This window comes from Phalaenopsis equestris, unplaced genomic scaffold, assembly GCF_001263595.1.
Source record: "Phalaenopsis equestris unplaced genomic scaffold, ASM126359v1 Scaffold000002, whole genome shotgun sequence".
Lineage (NCBI taxonomy): Eukaryota > Viridiplantae > Streptophyta > Magnoliopsida > Asparagales > Orchidaceae > Phalaenopsis > Phalaenopsis equestris.
The window spans coordinates 30,125,778-30,151,018 of NW_018164444.1; the positions used below are offsets into that span (position 1 = coordinate 30,125,778).

At 32.7% G+C, this 25,241-nt stretch overlaps 1 protein-coding gene across 1 annotated transcript in view; it reads left to right on the forward strand.

Annotated features, from left to right (window-relative positions):
• LOC110039298 (ABC transporter B family member 25, mitochondrial) overlaps positions 1-25,241 on the forward strand; it is a 95,496-nt gene that overhangs the window by 25,909 nt on the left and 44,346 nt on the right. Inside the window, exons 4-11 of the mRNA XM_020744315.1 lie at positions 789-1,028; positions 1,360-1,546; positions 10,493-10,554; positions 15,101-15,144; positions 15,273-15,375; positions 19,523-19,630; positions 19,811-19,894; positions 20,246-20,306. Of these exons, the coding sequence (XP_020599974.1) occupies positions 789-1,028; positions 1,360-1,546; positions 10,493-10,554; positions 15,101-15,144; positions 15,273-15,375; positions 19,523-19,630; positions 19,811-19,894; positions 20,246-20,306 (889 nt within the window). The remainder of the gene's footprint in view (positions 1-788; positions 1,029-1,359; positions 1,547-10,492; positions 10,555-15,100; positions 15,145-15,272; positions 15,376-19,522; positions 19,631-19,810; positions 19,895-20,245; positions 20,307-25,241) is intronic.

Below are 25,241 nucleotides of genomic sequence, written 5' to 3' on the forward strand. Positions count from 1 at the left end.
ATTTGTTTGCTTTCACATTTGTGCTTGGTTCTATTGTTCTTTGATGTTTTAAACCTGTTTGAAAATATATATTTGACTTTTAAAAAGTGCTAATAGCGCTATTTTGGAAAATATATATTTGACTTTTAAAAAGTGCTAATAGTGCTATTTTTTATGTGATACTAAAGATTTGAATACTATGTGTGTAAATATTGAAGTGTAGGTGTGAAATATGTAAATGCATAAGAATTTGTGCTATGTATGTAGATGCCCTTAAATTTAGATGTAACAAAATATTCCCTTGATTTGGCATGAAGGTACTCTAATGCCTTCTTTTTTTCTTCATTTGAGCCAAAAATGTTGTTTATTGCAGTATTTTGACGAAATGTTTGATCTTCTCCTACTTAACTAATTTCTGGGACCAACTCTAATTATTTGTGCTAAAATGTTTTTTGAAAGTACCATCAACCTTAACTGACTGTCTCGATTTTAATCAATGCTTTCTTTTCAGTTATGCAATGATTTCACTATTTCTAACATGCAATTATACATACTTGACTCTTTTTTTTTGCATTTGAAACATTATATAACTTAATGCAATTTAGTAATTCTAGAATGATGAATCCAACTAGAATCATTGTGCTGCAATGCCTTTTTAAGTCTAAGCAATTATCAACTTTGACTGACTTCTTTCCATTTTAATCAATTCTTCCTTTCATTTATGCCATTAGGTTTACTGCATTATGCTATATTACATGTTTTCACGGTGTATAATTCTGTAATTATGCCGCCTCTTCTTGTCTCCAAAGAGACATTTGCAGAAAAGGTATGCTTTGTTCTCAACTTCTGCTGGTGAGGTGGCTTCAAAAGTTCCAGCTAGTGGGACTAAGAAGGAAGTTCAAATTGATAAGACTCGGAAGGAGGCTATTGATGACCAAATTGCTGATACGCAAATCCTTCGGACCCTTATGAGGAATCTGTGGCAAAAGGATAACTTTGAGTTCCGCTTGAGAGTGATGGTGGCATTAAGTCTCCTCGTTGGGGCAAAGGTAGGGATACTAAAAGATGATATTGTGTTACGGGCCGCTTAGCAGCACAATTGTTTTCTTTTCTTACAGCAACCTGCCTATTTTGTTTCTTTGAAACATGCCTGTTACTTAACTAAGAAATTTTGCTTCTAATTTGATGATTCATTGACGTATGTAAATTAATGTTTCTAGATTTGTTGGTGCAAATAATCCATTATAGTTTGTTTGTTTTTGGTTTGATGGCCAATTCGTAACAATTTAGCATATTTTTAACTGTTTTGAAATAAGATACTGATGAATTTTACTTTGGTGTTCTACCTTCTTTTGGCATTTTTTGGCAATTGAAAGTCAGGTTTTAAATGTTCAAGTGCCTTTCCTATTCAAGATTGCCGTGGATTGGTTAACAGCTATAACCGGTTCTGCTGGTTCTCTATCAACATTCAATGAAAATAATTCAATGGCACTGGCACTTTTTGTGAGTCCCGTGGCTGTCTTAATTGGCTATGGAATAGCAAGAATGGGTTCATCAGCTTGTAATGGTACTTTCTAAACTCGCCTTATTTTCATAGAGTAATTGTTAGCATAATTTTGGGTGTATTTTAACACCCTTATTTTTTATTCATTATCTGTTCTTTTTAGATTTATGTTGGACATGCCTTTTACACTTACGGTCTTGGTTTTCTTATTGTGCACACACTCCCAATATGAATATTTTAGGGTTTATGGTCACTAGATTGACATTGTAGTATTGTCTTAACTCTATATCTTTGATTATTCCAGACATTCTTGGTTCACTTACATATTTTAGGGCTGTTTGCGAAACTGACTTGGCTCAATTAAATGGATATTCTTTTATTGATTGATATAGTTGGATCTCTCTTTATATATTGGACCTATTGTGTTTTGTTGTCTTGATTTATAATTGGACTACACCAGTTACTAACCAGGTTATTGACCTGATCGATGTTCACTCTTTTCACTTAACCCTTTGACACATCTACTAGATTAGGCTCGGTATCATTCCTTTAATTAGGCATGGTTTGGTTAATACGCTCATGACACCCTGTCACATGCACTTGGAGCTTGTACACAACCATAGGAGCTTATTGTTTGCACTTGAGATACCTAGGCTAGTTTAGCTTGACCTAGGTCCATCCGGTTTAGGATTTATATTATTCTGACCGCTCTGTGGTGAAACTTAGCATTGCTAGGTTAGCTCAAAGACACCCACATGGGTTTTAGATTTCTTAGAGTTGGCTTGGACAAATCCTTAACCTGAAGTGTCACATTTGATCAACACATAGTCCTTGGTCAACGTTGTGGTCAACCTCACTAGTCTTCTTTGCTTTGTGTTGACCCAAGCCTAAAAAGTTTGACTTAAACCACATGTCCCTAGGTATTAGGTGGTTACTAGGATTTTTAGTTAATCCTGAATCCACTAGGTTAGATACAGTAAATTTGAAACTTCATAGGTTAGACTCAATCAAACCCATAAGAGTCCTTAGATCCTAGGAAGTGAATCTTGCCAACTAGGACCATTTAGGTCAAATTAGTTTAATATGAAAAATAGATCTAAATTCCATGGTCATAGGTTAGACTCAAACTTGTCCAAGGACTATTAATCTAAGAGCGGTCAGAATAATATTAATCTCAAGCTGTTAGTTAATAAAATTAATCAAAGAGGTAATAGATCTAAATCTCGGCATATGTTGTTCATTCTTAAATAGTTATCTATACCATATTAGGACGCTCTTAAGTCCACTTAAATTAACCTAAAAAAATAAATATAAAAAATTCCATGGTCATCCTAAGTCAACTTAAGCAACTTAATTTGATTAAATCTAAATTAAGTTCAATTTATTTTGATTCTAATTTTTTTAGTTTGTTCCTTTGATTTTTAAAGTCTATTCAACTATTTAAATTACCATACAACAACAACAACAAACCTTTATCTTATTAACTTGGGTATGGGGTTGGCTACATGAATCCTTTTTCTTCATTGCGTCTTCTCCATTGCGTCCTATTGAGTGTCATTTTCATTTGATTCTGATAAATTAAGTTCATTTTTATACAACATGCTCAAGTCTTTTTAGGTTTACCTTTTTTAGGTCTACTTCTGTTCTGTCTTTCTTAACATAAGTAAAATCTAAAACATCTACTCTCCTAACCGGATCATTATATGGTCGATGTTTAATGTAACCTGTAACCAACCTATCTAAGACAACTCTCTCTAATTTTGTCCGCCACTGAAGCTACATCAATCCTATCACGAATATAGTCTTTATGCATTTTGTCTATATGTGTAAAGCCACTCATCCACCTAAGCATTCTCATCTCGGCAACACTTAACTTAGTTTTATTTTTCTCTCTTAAAGGCCAACATTCAGTGCCATAGAGCACTGCAGATTTCACCACCATCTTATAAAATTTTCTCATCCGTTTAAGTAGTACTTTTCTATCACATAATAGGCCCGAAGCATTCCTCCATTTCTACCAACCAACTTGATTTCTACTAATACATTCCCATCTATATCACCATCACTTTGAACAATAAACCTGAAATGTATAAAGCGTTCACACCACCCATAGTTACAACTCTATCACTAGAGCTACTACTGTAAAAATTACATTCCATGTATTCAATTTTAGTTATACTCAAAACGAAGGAACATCTTCTTGTAAATGTCCAGTAAGACAATCCATAACTAAAGCAAAAGGATACGGGCTCAAGGCCGATCTCTAATGTAATGCAACTTAAATAGGAAAATATTTGGCCAATCCTCCTTCTGTTCGAACACAAATAACAACTCTAGTATACATGTCGTTAATGACTTGAATATAAGTCATATCGACACATTTCTTCTCTAACATGTCGTTAATGACTTGAATATAAGTCATATCGACTCATTTCTTCTCTAAAACTCTCCGAAGGATGCCTCTTGGAACCTTATCATAAGCTTTTTCTAAATCAATAAAAATCATATGTAGATACTCCTTATTCTCTCTGAACTTCTCCATCAAACCTCTCAATAAATGCAAAGTTTCCATAATAAACCTGCTCGACATAAATCCAATTTGATTATGTGAAATCTTTTTAATACGTCTTAACCTATGCTCAATTACCCTTTCTTCGAATTTTAAAGTATGACACATCAATTTAATTTCTCTATAATTTGTACGCACTTGTGCATCCACTTTATTCTTAAAAATGGGGACCAAAATACTCTTTCTTCACTCCTCAGACATCTTTTTAGTTTTTAAAATAATCTTAAAGAGTCTGGTAAGCCAAGAGACTCCAAAATCTCCTATATATTTCTACACTTCAGTTGGAATATCATCAGGTCCTACTAGCTTTCCATTTTCCGCGCTTGGTTTTCTTTAAAGCCACCTCAACTTCTTTTTTATTAATCTAGCGGTAAAAATAAATCGTTTTATTATTATTAATGGTATTAAGATCACTAAGGTCGATTATATTTTCATAAATCTAGCTAGCTTAAGCCTATGCATGGATAAATACCTTTGTCTTTCACTTTGTAGTGGTGGCCTTAGCTAGTGCCACACATCGAAGGTTGTTTATTCTATGTCCTAGAAGCTAAAGTCTAGAAAATTAAAAGATAATTTGAGGGATTCATGACATATATTATATTTTTTAAAATAGGTGTTAGTTAATCCATGACTCAATACAATCTATAGGAGGAATAATTAAGTGAAATTTTTTGCCTATTTTGAGGATTATCTTCATCAATTAGTCGCTTTTAAGATCTCATACCTCTTTAACTTGATCTCATTAGAAAAGCCATAAATTTGCTTTATATGTTTGTTACAAGGTTTAAAATTCCATATAAAGACTTGATTTTTAAAGAAAATAGAGTGATATAGCTTTTGGCCGTTGTCATCAAAAAACATTTCAAGCGGGTGTTGAAGCTCCTTCAACTTGAATCCTTATTGTCGCCACCACTCATGGATACTAGGTTGGCTAGGAATTGTGTCATGTAAACCTTTGATTTGAACTTTAGGCGTGGAAAGTAGAAGATAGTTAGTTGCATTCAAATATCAAATTTGGGATCTCATGGCTTGGTTTGGATCACATGATCTCCTTAATTCTCTTATTGCATTGTGATCCTATCTAATGTTGTTGTCTTGTGATTGACCAATCCTACTATACCACTTATATATCAGTTTGATGATTGGACAATTAATTTAAACAACATTTTATTGACAAACATAATATAAAAAAAAATTAAAAAATTAGAAAAACAACATTTTATTGACAAACATAATATAAAAAAAAAATTAAAAAATTAGAAAAAAAATTATATGGTTTCTGAAGTTGCTTTACTTTTTTACCAAAAATATGAATAGCTTCTTTATATAAGTAAATATTTAAAAATTTCAATTAAAATTTTAATTTATAAATATCAAATTAGATATTTACTGGTTATGAAGGTTTTTTTTTAAAAAAAAAGTTGTTTTATTAAATTCAACATCGATTATTAGTTTTGGATTTAAGATGAGGAGTTGGAAATAAAAAGTACAATTAAACAGTGCTATAAAATTCGATGGAGGCATCTAAAAAATAAATAAAATTATTTTTATGAATAAATTTTAAGATTTCATAAAGAAGCTAATTTTATGTGAGGTAAACTAACAAACATTATTAAACTAATGACAAAAGATGTACTTGGAGAATCAAAAGAATAATTTTTATAAATAAAAATAGTTGGTGGTTGAATAATAATGTGAAAAAAAAGATAAAATATAAAAATTTTCTTATAAAAACTGATTTAAATGTAAGAGCTTATAAAATTGAGAAAAATATAATGTGGCTTGTAGGAAGTCTAAGTGAATAATTTGTAAAACTAAGAATTCTGATTTTAGTGATCTTTATAATAGATTGAATGCTAAAGTGGGTGAATGATATATGTATAATTTAGCTAAACAATGATAAGAGAAAATTAAAGTTTATTAAAGATGTAAATAAAAAAATACATTTGTTAGAGGATGATATTTAACATAAGTGGGTGAGATTTTGATAATATTTTCTATTCCTTTTTTAAAAATATGATTGAACTTAATGTTCATAATATTTATAATAATAATAAAATTTTTTATTTTTATCGCCACATTAGTAAAAATGAACTTGATGAGGATTAAAAAAATAACTAAGGGTGGAAATGTGACACCTCATTTCATGTGCTCGAGAGGAACCAAAAGGGGGGATGAAACGAGGAGTTGGGCAGTCATAGAGGGAGAGATGAAGTGAGAGCTGGGAAGCTGAAGAGGAGAGATAAATTGTCGAAGTTGACTTACCTGTTGTGTCGAGCTGGTTAGGACAGTGTTGTGGTGCTCACAGAAGAGAGGAAATGGGAGGAAGGAAAGCTCAATGTGTTAGGGCGCTCGACTGTATCCTAGTTAGCCATCGTTGAAGAGAAGAGGAAGAAAGCGACGACGTGGGAGGCTCGAGCACAGTGGAAGAGGAGGATATGTCCATGTCGTGCAACCGATAGAAGGAAAGGAAGGAGCTCAGTGTGTTGGAAGGAGATGGAATCACTTAAGAAATTTTCACGTGGTTTGTCGTTGTACCGACTTTTAAGGTATTGTTTACTTTATATATATATATATATATAGTAATATTAATAGAAAATTTTTTATTTAGGACTTCTGGTTAGAATTTCAGATTTGGAGGGGAATAGGAGGCAAAATGTGTGGGCTAGAGGAGGAGAAAGATTAAACCGAGCAAACGTAGGCAAGGAAAATTGGGTTTATATTATTATTTGATTAATGAATTTTTGATAGCAAAAATAAAGTTAATTAGGATTTCATAAAGTAAAATAATGGAAATTTAATACTTGAATAATGTAAATTTAATATCTAATTAAAATGATAATAAATTAAAGTTTTGAAATGAATACCCATGTTTATTGTGGACATCAATTTTTGAAGAGTTGATGTGAAGAGAAATCAAATAACAAATTAATAATTATCAAGGTGAGTACTCTTACTTTTAATCTATGGTAGTATCTTGGTTCCCCCCCAAACAATCTCTTTCTTTCTCTTTTTTGTGCTGACAGATACTTAGACAAGCTTTATTTTAATTTATATATTTTTTTCTTTTATTGGTCACATTATTATGAATGTTTAGAGCTACTTATTATCATGCTTTAGTATTTGTTATATATAGTATATTAAATTGAATGTGGTGAGCGCTTGAATTAGAATTTATTTTAACTGTTTGTATGTGCACGACTGATTGTGATAGAGTAACCCAATATAAATAGAAAAAATATTGATATTGAAATACTTTAGGTGGTATAATTTTTAGATGTATTCTGTGATGGTTGTAGAGATATATAATGATATAGATATGCTATTAATATAATAAGATTCATTAAATAACATCAAGTGTTTATATTGGTTTTATTAAAAACTTAATTGACATGCATATTACTTTTCTTTTTCCTTATCTTGCTTTAGTTTCGGAGTATGAGTATTCACTAGGTTTGTTTAAGCTTATTGTTGTTTTAAATTGTTATTTCATGTTTAATTAAATGATTAAAAGATGAAGAATAGAAGAGAAATGTTTATAGAAGTTGCGGAGAACCAATAATGAGGTATATTTAAATATAATGTTTTAATTTAATTTAAATAGTAACTCTTTCATTTATTGAATGATAAATAAATATAGAAAACTTAGTTCTTACTGTTCAGCCGTCTGCACCTACCTTGGTTATTTCCACGCCTCGTGCCATGTCGTGACTGGAAAATCAGTAGGACCTGATGATATCCCAATAGAAGTGTGTATTTTTTAAGGAGATTTAGGAGTTTCGTGGCTTATTAAACATTTTAATATTAATTTTTAAACTAAAAAGATGCCGAAGGAGTGGAGGAAGAGTATTTTGGCTCCCATTTTTAAGAATAAAGGGGATGCACAAGAGTGTGCAAATTATAGAGGAAGTTAATGCACTATACATTAAATTATGTGAGAAAGTAATTGAGCAAATGATAAAGTGTGATACAAAGATTTCTTATAATCAGTTGGGGTTTATGCTGTGCAAGTCTACCACGAAAGTTATACATTTATTGAGAGGTTTCATGGAGAAGTGCAGAGATAATTAGGAGGATCTGGGATCTACGTATGATTTTTATTGATTTAGAAAATGCTTACGGTAAGGTTCAAAGAGAAGTTCTTTGGAGAGTACTAGAAAAGAAAGGTGTAAAAGAAAGGTGTTGATATGACTTATATTTAAATCACTAAAGGTATGTATACTAGAGCTGTTACTTGTGTTTGAACAAGAGGAATGACCAAGTATTTTTCTATTTTATTACATACTTTAAGCCCATATCCTTTTGCTTTAGTTTTGGATTCTCTTACTGGACATTTACAGAAGGATGTACCTTCGTGTATGCTTTTCGCTGATGATTTTCTTCTTGTGGACGAGACTAGTGTATGCTTTTCGCTGATGATATTCTTCTTGTGGACGAGATTAAAAAAGTGTTCAGGAAAAACTTGAATTGTGGAGGTCTACATTAGAGTCTAAAGACCTTCATTTGAGTAGCTATAAAACTGAATGCATGGAATGTAATTTTAATAGTAGTAGATCTAATGGTAGAGCTGTAACAATGATTGATCAAATCATTAAAAGGTTTGAACATTTTAAAGATCTCAGATCTGTTGTTCAAAGTGATGGTTATATAGATGCGAATGTTATTTGTAAAATTCAAGTTGGATGCTTATTGACTATGTTTGTGTAGCATGTTATCTGTGATGACTAGAGTTTTCTGGTATTGCACATCATTCACTTATAGTTCATTTTTTTTTAAATGAAAATGCGCTTAGCCTAAATTTCTATTAGGAGTAGTGATTTGACATTTAATATATCATGCTAGGTATGAGCAAGCTTTAAACTACATTTACTTCTTCTCCATCTGAGTTTGATTGAACTCTCATTTTCGTGCATGTTGTGGGTTAGTGACTTTTTTGATTAGGCAGGATGTACGTCTAACATTCTTTTCTTTATGATTATCATTGTGGTCATGTTGTAGGTCCCAATACATTGATTTCTTTTGTCTAGAAGATTCACAATCTATGAGGTCTTGAGCCTCCATCGGTATTCTTCGTCATGCGGTTGTGGAGTACAAGTCTTAGTTGTCAACATTCGATTAGATCTCTTTTATACCACTAGGTCTATAAGATTTATTCAGTCAACGCAACATGTGGTTGCGGAAAAGGATCCTCTTGGTTAGAAAAGTATGATCATCTCCTCCGATCTGGTAGGATTCGAGCACAATGATTCAAGATGATGGACAACTAAGAGATCTTGTTTAGGGTTGTCCTCATATCCCAGTGATTAATTTATTCTGTTTTTTGGTTTAGTCAGCCTTTTCTTAGGATGGATACTGCCTCTTTTGGCTGAATATCTTCCTTCTTCCTTAGGATATGGTAAGATTAGTTTTCTTTCTCTAGGATAGTCATCCTAGTTGCTATGCTAGTCTACTTATCCCTTAGGCTAGCCTTCTTATCCTTGGATAGACTCTTTCTCTTGGATAGTTCCCCTTCTTAGGTTGTATCCCTTAGGATCAGCTCTTATTGTCAGTTGTCTTTCAAAGTCTTACAAGTTATAGAGCCTTTGTTCTTTGTTATCTTTTGTGAGTTAGAATTTTTTTTCCTTTTTTGATGATCCATGAATTGTCTTATGCTATAGAATATACATCCCATCATCTTCGAAGTCATCTTTGTTGGTTATCATTCTCTTGAGCTTCCATAGGCCAATATTATATTTCTAAAATAAATTCAAAAAAGCTTTTTATAGGAAATATTTCATCTTCTTCTCCTTCATGATTAGGGTTTTTTTTTTTTTTGTATTACAATTCTATGACTGTCTCTCTCGTTCTAAGAGCTTCCCTACCCTCACGTCCACCACATTATACACCCTAGCATGTCAGAGGATTTCACTATCTTTACCACGTCGAGAATTGTCTATGTAATTTTGCTTTGATGCTCATATATTTTGATTATCTTTATTTCGAGTCTCTGCGTTATTCAATAGAATGATTCATTATCATCGAATCAACACAAGCAGAACATAGGCAAGATTCTGCAATTAAGAGTTTTCTTGGATACCACCCAAGATGTAATTATTTTTTGAGAACTTGAACTTAAAATTCTAAATTTAAAATAATTGGCACATTTACGGGATCCAAATAACCTACATACCATTATGTCATGAGTTCATAAGATAGGTTGATCCCAAACCTCTATTGGAATTTATTGATATCATTCAGACCAGCATTCCCCCAATTTCAAATCCCGCTCCTGCTTACTTTCAATAATTTTTTTTTCACTGCCTAGAACAATAAATTCAATTATTTAAGTTATTTAATTTAGTTTGAGAAAGCATTTTCTTTTCTCAGAACGTTTTTTTTTTTTTTTTTTTGTTTTCTAGTTTAAGCAAATTATATTCATCAATTTGCTATTCTATGAACAGAACTGAGAAATGCTGTATTTTCAAAGGTATCATTGAGAGCGATCCGCACTGTTTCTAGGAAGGTGAACACTTGGCCTTCAAAAATCTCTTTTTCTTCCTTTTTTTGGTTAATGCAGATTCACTAAAGAGCCTTGTACTTGTAAATCTTTTTTTTTTTTTTGATATTTTATCTCTTATTCCTCATCATATGATAATATTGATATATGCAACAAGAAGTACTTGTGATGCAAAAAAGGCAACCTAGTATTTCAAGGTTTATCCTACGAGGTTGTTTGCAGTAATAAAAATAAAGAAATGAATAAAGATAAATAGAAATTATTGCTCCACTGTTCGGAAAAAAAAATTCATAGTTTGTTCAATCTTTCAGTATTATGTTTAAAATGTGGTGGAGACTCACGCATAAGGAAGCTAAAAATGTTAATATTTAGAGTGGAGGCTGCTTATGTTTTGGTTTATTGCGCGGTGACATACTTTACTGTTAATGGGCTGACAAAGAAAGAAAAATTGATGGTGGCAGCCCTATGTTTGGATGTGAATGCTCTAGCGTGGTATCAATGGTGAAAACAACATCAACCAATCAAAATATGTGAAGAAATGATCGATTGTTGGAGCTTTTCAGAATTACATGAGAAGGAGATTTATATGAGCAGTTTTTGTATTGGTCCAAAAAGGTCCGTCATAGATTATAGAGTGAAAATTGAGATGTTATACTGCTGTTTGAGAAAGTTATCAAAAGTAGTGTTGAAAGGAAACTTCATGAAGGGGCTGAAGTTAGAGATTTGAGCAGCACTTTGTCTGTTGAGACCACGAGAATTAGAGAAAACTATGGAATTAGCATAGTTGGTTTAAGAGAAAAATGCAATGGAATAGGCTAATAGGAGCAACACAAGTTGAGTGCCATATTGACATGCTATAGCTATGACGATAGCAAAAACTCAAACAGCGGGATTCCAAAGGCAGGTTCCATGAGACGGGAATAATGGGCCACGATTGGGGGTGACATTTAAACACCTTACAAAGATGGACATTCATGAGAAACAAGCCAAAGGATTATGTTTTTGTTGTAACGAGAAGTTAGCCCCTGAACACTGTTGCAAAGATTGGACCTTACAGATTCTCACTGTGTGATGAGGAGATATAGGATGAAGAAACAAAGGAGGTTATGATCAAGGAGGAGGAGCACCCTCACTTGGACGTGGCAGAAGTCTCATTGAACTCAATGGTGGGGTTAATTCCGAACCACACAATGAAAATTCGGGTACATATAGGAGAGCGAGACATGGCACTGTTGGTAGATAGTGGAGCCGCCCACAACTTCATCTCTACTCAATTTGTGAAGCAATTGAGACTTGATATGGTTGACTCTAGAAGTTTGGAATCATGATGGGGATGGACAGGTTGAGAAGAGGAGGGGAGTTTGTAAGGGCGTGATTTTAACGATGCAAGTTATTCAAGTGGTAAAGAATTTTTTTTTTCCCTTGGATTTAGGGAGCGTTGACTTGATATTGTGTATAAATTTGTTACAGCCTTGAGGGGAAGCTAAAGATGAATTGGAAACTTCTAACAATGGAGTTCTGTGAGGGAGACAAGATGATGATGCTTTACGATGGTGTGCAAGACCTTAGTGACACTCAAGACCATGGTTAGGGCAATATATGATGCAGAGTTGGGCTTTTTGATCGAGTTGTATTGCATGGAAGAGATACATGATAGAGTTGACAGAGATTCTTGTATTGATTCAACTGCTTCTACGACAATTTGCAGAAGATTTGTAGTTACCATGCAGATTGCTGTCTTTTAAGGAACATGAGAATGTAATAACCCTGATATCGGGGGTTTCTCCCATCAGTGTGTTCCCATACCGTAATCTCTAGGGTTTCAATTGAACACTAATAAAGTTGGTTGAATCTTCTGGTAGAAGAGGAGGCGATAAAATTAAGTAGATGAAGCTTAAGCTTGATGTAGACTTCAAGACTCGTTGACAACACTTGCAGTGATAAAAAATTACCAATGTTGTTTTTAGTGGAGGTGGTAAAAGTGTCTTAGATGATAATTTTGGAAAATATAATATGTGGCTGATAACAAAAAATGTGATGTTTTTGTATCTTACAAGTGAGAGCAGGAGACTATAATGCTAGAACATCTTAAATTAGATTAGGTTAATAGTGTCAAGTACGATTTTGAGTGTTTTAGAGAAAAAAATTCCTAGGTCTCTCTTCGAGGTGAAGGGATTCATTGTGCATTGTGTTGCGCTTAGTGTGCCAAAAACATTGATCAATGCTCAATTTGCTGAGTGTAAGGTTGAGATGAGTCTATGATTGTAATATTGAAAGAGCGCAAGAAGATGAAGGCTTATCTTAAATTGATGAAAATGAAAGAAGACAATTGAAAAATTTGTGGAGCCTTTTTTTGTTTCTTGTTGTGTTAATTGTATTGGCTATTGTACTAATTGTAATAACAACCATTACCTTATAGTATAGAGGTGACATAGCTTAGTGCTGATTTGAACTAGGTTGATTACATCTATATTTTGCTTTAGTTTCCACATTAAAGGAAACCTTATAATTGAAGATAATTTTACTTTTTAAGTTTTTAATAGTTGATAATCAAATTTGGTTGCATCATATGGTTCTATAACACTTTTGACTTTATCTGTATATGTGTAGTTTTGGAATTATAAAAATAAACCTGATGATTTTAACATAAACACTGCATTGTTACCCAAATAAAACAATTATTATGATCTGATGTGACAATAACAATTTTACACAAGCAATTTATTATTCATCTCATTTCTATTTTACAAGTTCAAGAATATAGTTAACAAGCTTGTGCAGGAAGGCCAAAACAAAGAGAAACAGTTTTTCTTATATGCTCGTGTCATTTTCCCCGCACACCTCACGTGAACTATTACGCTTGCCACAATTTATAGGGCTGTAAATGAACCAATACTCCTGACAAGCTACTCATGGCTTGGCTTTGTTAAATCTTGTTCATGATTGTTTAATTAACAAATCAAATAAGTTTAAATGCTCATGAATATTTGATTGATAAATAAACAAGCTTGAATAACTTGATATTAACGACCATTTATTATCATGAGCAATATCATTTAAAGCTAAAGAACAAAATTTTTAAGACGCTCGATGATATGTTTATAAAGATTTGATTACATTATTATGTAATATGTGATTATATTAGGTCTCTTATTTTTTTTTATACTAGATAAATTTTGTTCATGTAAACAAGCTACTTATTTATGCTTGTTAAAATACTTATTTATTTGTCAATTAATTTAATTAAAGCCTCTTTCTTTAAGCTCAATAGGCTGGATAAGACATGTTAGTAAACTCAACAGCTGCTCGATAATGGTGCTTGCTTGTAAGCTAGATACTGTTTTCTTAGTTAGCTAATGAGCCAAGCCATAATCAAGCTCAAACAATCACAATTTTATATAAATTGAGTTTGAATACTATTACAAATATTCAAATTGAGTTTGTGGTCAAGCTTAAATAGAGTTTCGGTAAATAAGCTCAACCTCGAGCAAGCTTTTGCTTGGTTTAACTCGATCCACTTTGAATACTATTACAAATATTCAAATTGAGTTTGTAGTCAAGCTTAAATAGAGTTTCGGTAAATGAGCTCAACCTCGAGCAAACTTTTGCTTGGTTTAACTCGATCCACTTGTTTGTTAGCTTTAACTTTTGAATAGCTCAGTCGCCATGGCTTGCTTGTTAGCTTTGCATTGGCCTTTGCTCATGCTTTGCTTGCCTACTTGCTCACTGCTCGTGCGCTTCAATGAGATTTTCTTCCTTCGTACGCTACACATCCTAGCGTCATTGAGTGGCAACAATTGCAAGCTCACAAACACACATTCTCACAAGCCCTTCCTTGTTCGCTCTCACACTTCTATTATTCCATCATTATTTACTCTTTTGTTATTGTATTGAGCCCCAACTGCAAGCTTGGAAGGATCACTTGCGGTAAATTAGGTCTTTTTTTTTTTAATACCATCAAATCTTTGCCAAAGTTATTTGACGAAGGAGAAAGTGTAAAAATGGTCCCTCAATTCTTTGCAAGGGGCCATTTGAATCCCAAAGTGTATAAAAGTGCCAATTTAGTTCCTCGACTCTTTTAATATTGGTTGATAATCCTCAGGGAGGATTATTTTATCTCTCATTGCAAGAGTGTGGGACTAATTTGACATTTTTATAGATCCGGGGACTAAAATGAGTCTATGTAAATAGTCGGGATTAGTTTAGCACTTTACTTAGTTGACAAATTATGGGGTTATTGTCTTTTATTCACCATGCCTTATCTTGTAATTCTGTCAATTTTTTGTAAATACTTGTACCGCTAGTATTTAGTTAACTTAAAATCAAAACTACAGCCTAGGCTTATTCTTTGCCTTTTTTTTAATATTTTAAAATTAACTATTCTTTAACTTCTGAGTTATCTAATTTCTTTTTAATATTTGTATTTGATTCTCATTTTTAAATAATCATTATATTTCCATTTTATATTCTGCAATGCTGATATAATTTATTCGACAATGCCATAACAAATGATTGGTGGTACATAACAAGTGATTTATGCATTATGTTGCAGGTCTTTGCACACTTGCATGATCTTGATCTTCGGTATCATTTAAGGTACTTTGAAGAAGACGTATTGATTTTAGAAATCTTTTTTTTTTTATTCTGAATCCTAATGACATTTGAGTTTAGTACTAGTGTCATCACCATGCAAAATCATAATTTTAGTGATTCTATATATTCAGCCGTCAAACTGGCGCATTGAATCGCATAATTGACCGAGGAAGCCGGGCAATTAACTTTATTTTGTCATCTATGGTCTTCAATGTTGTACCAACCATTCTCGAGGTATGTGACATCATTGCTGCTAGGGAATGCATTTGGATATAGGGAAAATTGCACACAAGCCAGACAATTCTAATATATTTACATATCTAACGCCTAAAATTTTTAATTTACATTTATAACACTTTGGTGACATGAAAATGTGTATTTCACTAATAAAAAGTAAGTAAAAATGGAATTATTTATGTAATATTAAAGATTTGTGTGTTATGCATGCAAATATGAAAGTTTAGGTGTTAGACATGTAATTATGTAAGAATTACGTGGTCTGTATGTAAATTCCCATTGGAAATAAAAGTGGTTCTTGTCACTTTTGGGGCTGTGAGGTTCGTTTTGTGCTCAGTAAATGAATTGCATTATAGGCAGTTATTGCAGTTGATAGGATGTAGGCAGTTATTGCAGTTGATAGGATGTAGGAGCAATAACAGATTCTAGCCATCCGATCTAGCTTGGATGGCCTGGACTCATTGCATGAAATCAGAGTTGTTTTTTCATGAAAATAGCTCTTACAAATCCTTTAATTCCATAGGATCCAAATCCTTAATTTAAATACTCAAATTATTTGCAAGTTTAAATTGAAATTCAATGCAATTGTGATATGGAGCTCAATCACCCCCTTATATTGACATAAAAAATAGCTTTATAGCAACATTTTGATGATTGTGGTTTTGATAATTTTGGCTTTTTTGTTTGTGGTGGTTTCTCTCTCTTCATATTGGTTTTATTGTTTCTTAAACACTAGGTTCATTTTCCTTATGCGCCTACAATGTATTTTCTTTGTCTATGTATGTTTATAAATAACTATTTCTAATATAATTTTTTCTATTTTTGTTTCTCTCTATCTTATCAGTTTTTGACATGTTCTCACCTTTCCGATTTATTGATTTTTTTTTCTATAACTGGGTTGTATATGTCGTTAAACAAATATTCATTATCTTTGTATTTTTATATTTCGTTACGATATTTTTTGAGGTTCTTATCTATAGTTTAATTCAGTTTGATTGTTGTGTCCAATGAATTTATCTTACGTGAAGACTTGCTTGTAAAAATATTATATGATATTTTAATGTCTCCTTTATCTTGCTTTGATGTTTGATGTGTTATTTCTTTGAACGGCAATTTTGAGTTTTAATTTTTGTTCTCAATTCCAAAATTTGATAATTTATGTTTGCATTTCTTAGAATTTTTCTTGACCTTTGATGGCATTGTTCTGATTATTTGTGTATTTTTTTTCATCTCCCATATTATAGTGCTTATACTATTTGGATGTTGTGCTCCATTTTCTTATTGATATGAAGTTTCTGTATTAATTTAATGAATTATTTAATCTAATTTGGTTACCTTTGTCTCCTAGTTTATGACTTTTTTTGGTTGACTGACTGACTTCATCTTCAAGGGCGTGGGTTTGGATATCATCTCAAAAGGAAGATTTACATACATGCCACTCAATTCCTATGTATTTACATATCTAACACCTAAACTTTAATTTTTGCATACATACCACCTTACAGACGCATGACATTGTGTATTTCACTTTTTAGAAGTTAAAATGATGGCATTTATATGTGATATGAAAGATTTTGATGGCGTCGACAGGGGGCTCTACTAGGGTTTTGCGCGATGGCGATTCCCGACGCTGAAACTATCAGATTCACTTATTTCCTCTGCCTAAGCTTGTAAGTCGTCTCTCCAACCCAACGACGTCGTTTTTTGTTCGCCTTACCAAAAACGACGACTACGTCTTCCGTTTCGCACGTCGTCTCCTAACCGACGACGTGATTTTTTGCTTGCATTCACCTCGTCTTGCAGGCGCTTGAAGACGACGAATCGCACGTCGTCTCCTAAACGACAACGCGCCTCGCTCGTCCTGCCAGACAGACGTTGTCGCACGTCGTCTCGCAGAAGGTTGCGCCTGTCTTGCCTGACAGACGGTTCACATCCTGTTCGCCTCTTTGCGGCCCGCCAGACTATTTCTCTCCCGACGTGACCATCTTGTGAGGGAGATGGCCTTAATGCTTCGTTCCTATGCAAATGCCCTGGCTGGCGACTTGCCCTTTTCTGCTAATGCCCCTCCAGGTTCAGCGTCTGGTTTTGCTATCGGTAAGTCCTGCATTGTTCCAGAATCTTTCTATGAGATTCTTGAAGGTGGAGATGATAACACTTTTATTAAAAAAACTCAAAAAAACCTGGAAAAAAAAAGGGAAGTCTGCTCTTATTCTCACAGAGGCTGAAACCGGTACTCTCACGTTCTCTTGGCGTTTTTCTCTAGTGGGGAAATGTCGATCAATTTTTTTATGATTTTGAAAATATAGTATATGAAAATAATTTTTGAGATTTAATTTAATATAATAGATATATAGTTTGAGTTCGACAGAAAATTCCTTTATGGTTACCCAAAATTGGAGATCATTAGGAAGAAGTTTGATGCTATGAAACTATTGGGCAGTTGTAACATTGACCTACTTGACGGTAGACATGTACTTATTCAACTATCTCATGATGCTGATTACACTCGCATTTTCTCTCGAAAACCTATCAAGATTGACAATCGTTTTATGAAAATTCTGAAGTGGACTGTCGGTTTTGGTCCAAAAACGGAGTCCCCTATCATTCCAGTTTGGATAAAATTTTCAGGGTTAAAATTACATCTGTTCAACGTGGAAATCCTCTACCTTTTAGCAACTGCTTACGGGAAGCCAATTTAATTTAATATAATAGATATATAGTTTGAGTTCGACAGAAAATTCATTTATGGTTACCCAAAATTGGAGATCATTAGGAAGGAGTTTGATGCTATGAAACTATTGGGCAGTTGGAACATTGACCTACTTGACGGTAGACATGTACTTATTCAACTATCTCATGATGCTGATTACACTCGCATTTTCTCTCGGAAACCTATCAAGATTGACAATCATTTTATGAAAATTCTGAAGTGGACTGTCGGTTTTGGTCCAAAAACGGAGTCCCCTATCATTCATGTTTGGATAAAGTTTTCAGGGTTAAAATTACATTGTTCAACGTGGAAATCCTCTACTTTTTAGCAACTGTTTACGGGAAGCCACTCAAGTTGGATAGTCCTATGCTTGCTGTCACTAGACCCTCTGTGGCTTGTGTGTTAGTTGAGAAAGATATCATTCAACCAGCTTCGGATGGATATGAAACGGATATTAGCAAAAGGTTGAAATTGAACCACATCCTCCTTATTGCTTTCATTGTAGTATGTTTGGCCACAACTCTACTATTTGCTATCGTTTGCATCCTCATCTAAGACCGAATATCACTAAAGAACATCCACCTATTATCTTTGTTGAGAAGATGCAACCCGATCCTCTTCCCAACACAGCAGTTCTTGAGGAAGAACAACATACTATAGCTACAGATCCAGTTGTGCTTATACCACCTACTGTTATTGAAGAAAACTCACTTACATGCCAAGACACACGAGAGTGCTCCTTTGATCAAATAACAGATCAGTCGATACAACATGTAGATGCTTCTAGTGTTCAACAATCTGCACATTTCTAGCACACATTAGAAAGGTCGGGTGAGCCAATCTTTGGAAGAGGAATGACATGTCTATACATGAAGAGGAATAACATGTCTATTCCAGGAGGAAGAAGAAGAATGGAGACCGACTCCAGCTCGGGAACATATTGGATGATACATTGGTTACTACTAGCAATGACTATCATCTTTGCAAGCTAGCTCCTTTCCGAGAACCAGAGGCAGAGGCAAAACCAAATTGGGTTGCTCTCTAGCCACCTGATACTATGTATTTCAACATTTTTAGGATTTTTCTTTATGTCTCTAATGTACTTTTCAGTATTTTCTAGTTTTGGTGTGGGCAGGGTGCCATGTTTGGGCCCTTCAACATATTGTATTTGTATCTTTCTTTCTAGTTAATATATTAGCCTTTTTTGGGTTTTTGAAAAAAAAAAATTAAAGATTTTGGCGGCATGAATGTAAAAATTAATGCTTAGATGTTAGATATGTAAATATATATGAATTAGTTGGTATGTATGTAAATGCCCCTATCTAAAATCATGATTGCATAGATTGATAATTATTTGTTGCTGACCATTTTATGTGCCTATTTTATTTAATCCTTTCGTTGTTTTCAGATCGTTATAGTTTACATGTCGTGCAGATTGCTATGGTATCAGGTATTCTCGCATACAAATTTGGAGCTACTTTTGCTTGGATCACTTCACTCTCTGTTGCCGCGTATGTTGCTTTTACTTTAGTCGTGACTCAGGTATGTTTCATAAATTTAGTTGACCAATTTGTTATTCTTATTTTTGTATTTTTTGCATTAATGATCTTATTTAATGTTTATCAATGCAATTTCTTCTTTCTGTGTTTTTTTTCACTCATAGATTCATTCCTAGCAATTGTTCTATAAAGTTATTTCCTAATAATTTTCTTTTCTCAAAAGTGGCGAACTCGGTTTCGACAAGCGATGAACAAAGCTGATAATGATGCAAGTACAAGGTCAATTGATTCTCTGTTAAATTATGAGGTCATTTAACTGTTGTTCTTGCACTTTTTGCTTCTTTCATTTTTCTAAGGATGATTTACATACATGCCACTTAATTCCTATGTATTTACATATCTGACACCTAAACTTCAATTTTTACATTCATGCCACCTTACCTTCGCATGAAAGATGCATTTCACATTTTAAAAGTTAAAATGGTGGATTTTTGATGCAATATGAAAAATTTGAGTGGTATTAATGTAAAAAAGTGAAGATTTGGTGTTAGATATGTAAATGCATAGAATTGGGTGCTATGTATGTAAACCCTCCTTTTTTTAAATGAGGTTTTTCAAACATACACTTGTGAATTTTTTGCATTTTTCTTATGTCCAGACTGTCAAGTATTTCAACAATGAGTCGTTTGAAGTTGCTAAATATGACTCATATTTAAAGAGTAAGTTCTATTGTTCAACTTATTTTATCAAATTGTTTTACTAGGCAGTTTTGCTATTTACTATGATTTGTTAACCATAGGCGTTTCGAAGTGTTTTGATATTAAATTTGATAATGAGTCATATTGAAGTATGTTGTAGTGACATTTGTTTGTTTTATAAGATGTCTTTTCTTGTGAACTCAATTTCTATATTTGGTTGGGCTACTTGAGTTTCATTTTATCCTCTTTATATAATTTTTTTTCCCAATCGTTAGTAATATTTCAGTTCATCATCCCAATAATAATATTTTAATTTTTAGGAAAAACATTGAACAGATTTACTTGCTAGGGCTGTGAAATTGGCTCGAAGATCGCGAATCGCTCGAAATCATATTGAATTTTAGCTCGAACCATTTGAGCCGAGCTACAAGCCAAATTAAAGGATTGAATTTATTTCGATCTGATTTCGATTTGTTCTTGGCTTGGATCAGGATCGAAATAAATTCTTTTTTATTTACATAAATAACACCTAAATTTTTAGTTTTACATGCATAATGCATTGCCAGGTCAGTTGGTGAGGTCCTTTTTGCTTGAGCGGAGTGATAGGGGTTCAAATCCTTTCTTTTCACCAAAAAAATACATCTTTTTGGTGGGTTGGCTAGGCGGTCACGACGGGTTCGAATTGGACCGATCTAGCTTATGGGCCAAAAATGGCTTTCGAGCCGGCACGAAAATTGGATTAATCTACACTGGATCAAATCAAAATTTACTGGATCGTTCCACGATCCGATTTCGGATCTGCTCGAAATTGGATTGTTCACAAATCAAAATCGAATAGACTCGAAATCAAGATTGAAACTTATTTGGAACTCACTTAAAAAAATGAGAAAATTGTTCTGTCTAGTTTTTGCCTAAGAAATGCTCAAACTCACTGGCCGCCACTTGCAGTGTAATAAAGAGCTAAGTGACAGAAGGAAAATCTCAAGTGGGGTTTGAGCTTTCTCTAGCATTGGTAGAACCAACTGTTTGCTGAGATTGTATTGTTTTTTTATTGGTTGAGTTTGCTACTTGAATACTTGTAATTGACGCATCCGCTAATCTTTGCCAAGGTTTTTAAGCAGCTAAACATTTTTTTTGTCTTTCTTGTGGTCAGACAAAAGCAGTTAAATGCAACTAGATAGACAGGGGAAGGTATTAGAAATACTTGTGATGGCTTATTGATTTGTTTTAGATATACTTCTAAATGATCGAAGAGCTTGTAATTATAGTAGGATTATGCTAAAAATTAGCTTTAAGTTTATTTATTTCTTAATTTATTCGGAATCAGTTTAGAAAGTATATTCAAATGTCGGGACTTTGGTTTATGCTCTTTTTGTAGATGATGGTTTTAACTGATGAAACATGCTAAAATAAGTGGAAGATATAAGACCTACGAATTATTATATGTTGTATATTTATGTTGTGCATGATGTTAACAATTATCAATCGTTATTTTAGGAGATAAGACTATATCTAGCTGTGATGGATTTAAAGTTTTTAGATCTATTATATCATTTATAGCTGAGTTGAGGTTAGATGAAATGAAAATGTTAAAAAGAAAGTGTGAAAAAAATTAGGTAGGATAAATTAATGACTTATTATGTCAGATTAATGGTAGAAGTAAATGTAATTGAATTGTAACATTACAACACATGGTAGAAAAAACTACCAGCTAGATGGGTAGATAAAATAGCATCAGTGGATTGAAAGAGGTGCAGATGTATGGTAAATATTTTTAATATTTCAAACAAATATATTTTACGGGAATGAACGAGTTCTGAAGCTTCTTTAAGATGGCCCCGAATAACTTTGATAAACTTAATGTTGTTGATGAACTAGAAAGAGAGTAAATCATGTACTTAATGAATGTTGATGAGAAGACTATTGGAGATAACTTAGTTTTATGGGAAAATATGGATGTTCTTAGGGTTTAGGATTTCTACTGCACATTTGTTATGCAATTTAGTTTTAGATGATGCCTAATCATGTGTCAGAAATACAACTTTCATGTGAAGAAAAGCTATTAATCATAAAAAAACATTTTACTATTTCTAGTGCAAATTGATGAAAAAAAATCAATAATGTGAAAAAAATTGGTTCTACATGAGGAGAAAATTAGAAGTGACAAACGTTACCTTGGTGATTGAAACTTTGTGCAAGGGAAAATAATATATCAGTTGATATAACAAAGAATAAAAATGTATGAGAGAAAGATGAGGAGGCTGAAAGCTGAAAAGGTATAAAAAAAGCCCATGGTAATTGCAAAACAACCACAAAAGGAGCTCCTAAAGAAGTTACAGTTTGACAAAAGATCCACACTTGAAAGAAGAACGCAATAATACAATCTGCTCCAATTAATGGAGAACCAATATGGTTGCAAATCTAGGATAATAACAAAATTACGAATAAAATAGCATCATGAGCTTGTAAATACAAACACTAATCTACTTAATTAATTAAAAGCAAAATTAAAAAAATTGTTATTTTAACTTTGATAATAATAAAAGCGCAAAACAACCACAAAAGGGGCTCCTACAGAAGCTACACTTTGACAAAAGATCCACACTTGAAGGAAGAATGCAACAATACAATCTGCTCCAATTATTGTTGAAGCAGTATGGTTGCAAACCTAAGATAATAACAAAATTAGGAATAAAATAGCATCACGAGCTTGTATATACAAACACTAATTTACTTGATTAATTAAAAGCAAAATTTAAAAATAATTTTTTTAACTTTGATAATAACAAAATTCTAAATTCTAAATGGTTGTGATAATATAGTTGCATTAATGACGCTTGTAGATTTTGAAATTATCGTCAATAAAACTCATCTTAAATAGGAGAAAAATATCTTTTTTGTACTTTTCATGCTTGAAAGTTTTTTTTGCGGGGACATTTCATAATAATTTTAATATTTAGCCGGAATCATATTCTTTCAGTTTATAAGAGCAAATCCTTTAGTGATGCTGTTTTTAGGACTTTTCTGATGTTTGAGCGAACAAAGAAGAATTGCAAATGAATTAATGCACTCTTTGAATAGCTTGAACTCAATTTTACTTATACTTGTTCAACTTTATTAAAATTAGTAATTTAGAAGCTTGAACACTTTTTAAATGCTTGAAGGTGATAGTTGTCAAGCTTGAGAACGATTTAACTTAATTATTTGAATTCATGAATATTTTATTTGTTGTTCAATAAGTTGCTTGTTATATGTTTGATCATAAGTTTGATAACAAATTATGTATTTTGTTTAATTAAAATTAGTTTAAGTACAACTTGCTTAGTTAATTAGTGAATAATAATATATTTATTTATTAAGTATTTTGGTCACTCTTATTCCATTTTCTATATATTTTTCCTCACTTTCCGTTTCAATTCCACTTTCCTGTGAGAGTTGCGCTTCCGTGGGCACATCATTTGAATCACATCGCGTGTATGAGAATTGGGGTAGAGATGAGCATATTTTTTTCTTGGTCATCTACAACCAATGCATTAATGCTCATGATTTGTGCAAGCAATCTTAACCCTTAATTAATCTTCTTAGTGCACTCACATGAGATTTTTATGTGAGCACATTTTCTCCTCAAGTTATTTATGGTCAGTGTGTTGTATTAGCCCTCAATGTATGTTTTCCAACACACCATCAAATTGTTGTGAGTTGACTATCTTTATGTTTTTTTTTTATTCCAACTCTCTAAACATCATTCTCCTTAATGATTTTGTTGAACTCCTCAATCTCACCCAAGATCATTCGAGCTTGTAAGTAAGCCTTTTTGTTTTTGTTAGCTAGCAAACAATTTCACAAAAAGTAGGGTTTAATAAGATCTCTTGGAATTTTTTTTTTTTTCTTTTTCAATCTTCTAATCTTGTTTGTGTTTGCATCTATTTGATTGAGCAATAAATCGGATCTTATTCAACCACCAAGATCTAATGAGAAATCAGTCCTTTTGTTTGGTAAATTATAAATCTGAAATATTTTGAACATCTGGTTCTTTTATAATTGATTTAGTATCAGTCATGTTATTATTATGCTATTTTTAAAATACAAACTAGTTTGTTATGTATAATATGATGCTAAATATTGTCATGAATTTGTTATCTAGTTTGCATGTCATGATAACGTCATAACATAAACCTTGGCATCGATTCGTGTTGCATGTTAGATATTTCTAAAGCCATATTTTTATGATTTTAGTAGTTCATGAGTTTTTTAGCTCTAGATTTGCAACCAATAAATGTAGTTTCCAATGTCGACTTTTTTTGGTGGTCAAACTGACTGATACTTTGTTGGATTTTGTATTTGATGACATTTTAAATGTTTATGGGGTTGTGAAATTTTTTAATGATAATAATCAAGTGAACAACTTTGAGAGTATGAAGAGAGAGAAACTTTAAAAGTTTGGAGAGACTTTACTATAGTAAAATTAAAAATTTAAAACAATACAAAACAATCATAGCAAGTTATAGTTGAGAGAAATAGAGAGGGTGCAACAACTTCATATTTTTTCAAGAAAATTCAGAATATGGCAATCAAGTCCTACATCTAGTAAAAATAGCGTGTTCTTATTTGAAAGTATGACCATATTAAAATTACATAGATTGCATCTTATATGATGATTCATGAGTTTACATTTGTTTTACATGATATGGAGTATTTAACTTGATGAAGCTAGCCTATGCTTTGAGAAGATTTCACCCGCAATGGCCACACATGATTGTATTTCTGGTTATGAGATCAAGAAGAGTTTGAAAGTGTTGTGAAGTTCAATTGGAATGATTAATTTATGATTGTGAGTAGACATCCTGCTATTAAGTAGTGAAATTGATAGAAGCGTGTCTTAAATTTTGTTGATGCCAATTCTCCATATAGAGCTCATGACCTTCAGTTTGCTCTTTATGCGTGCTTGAAAGAGTG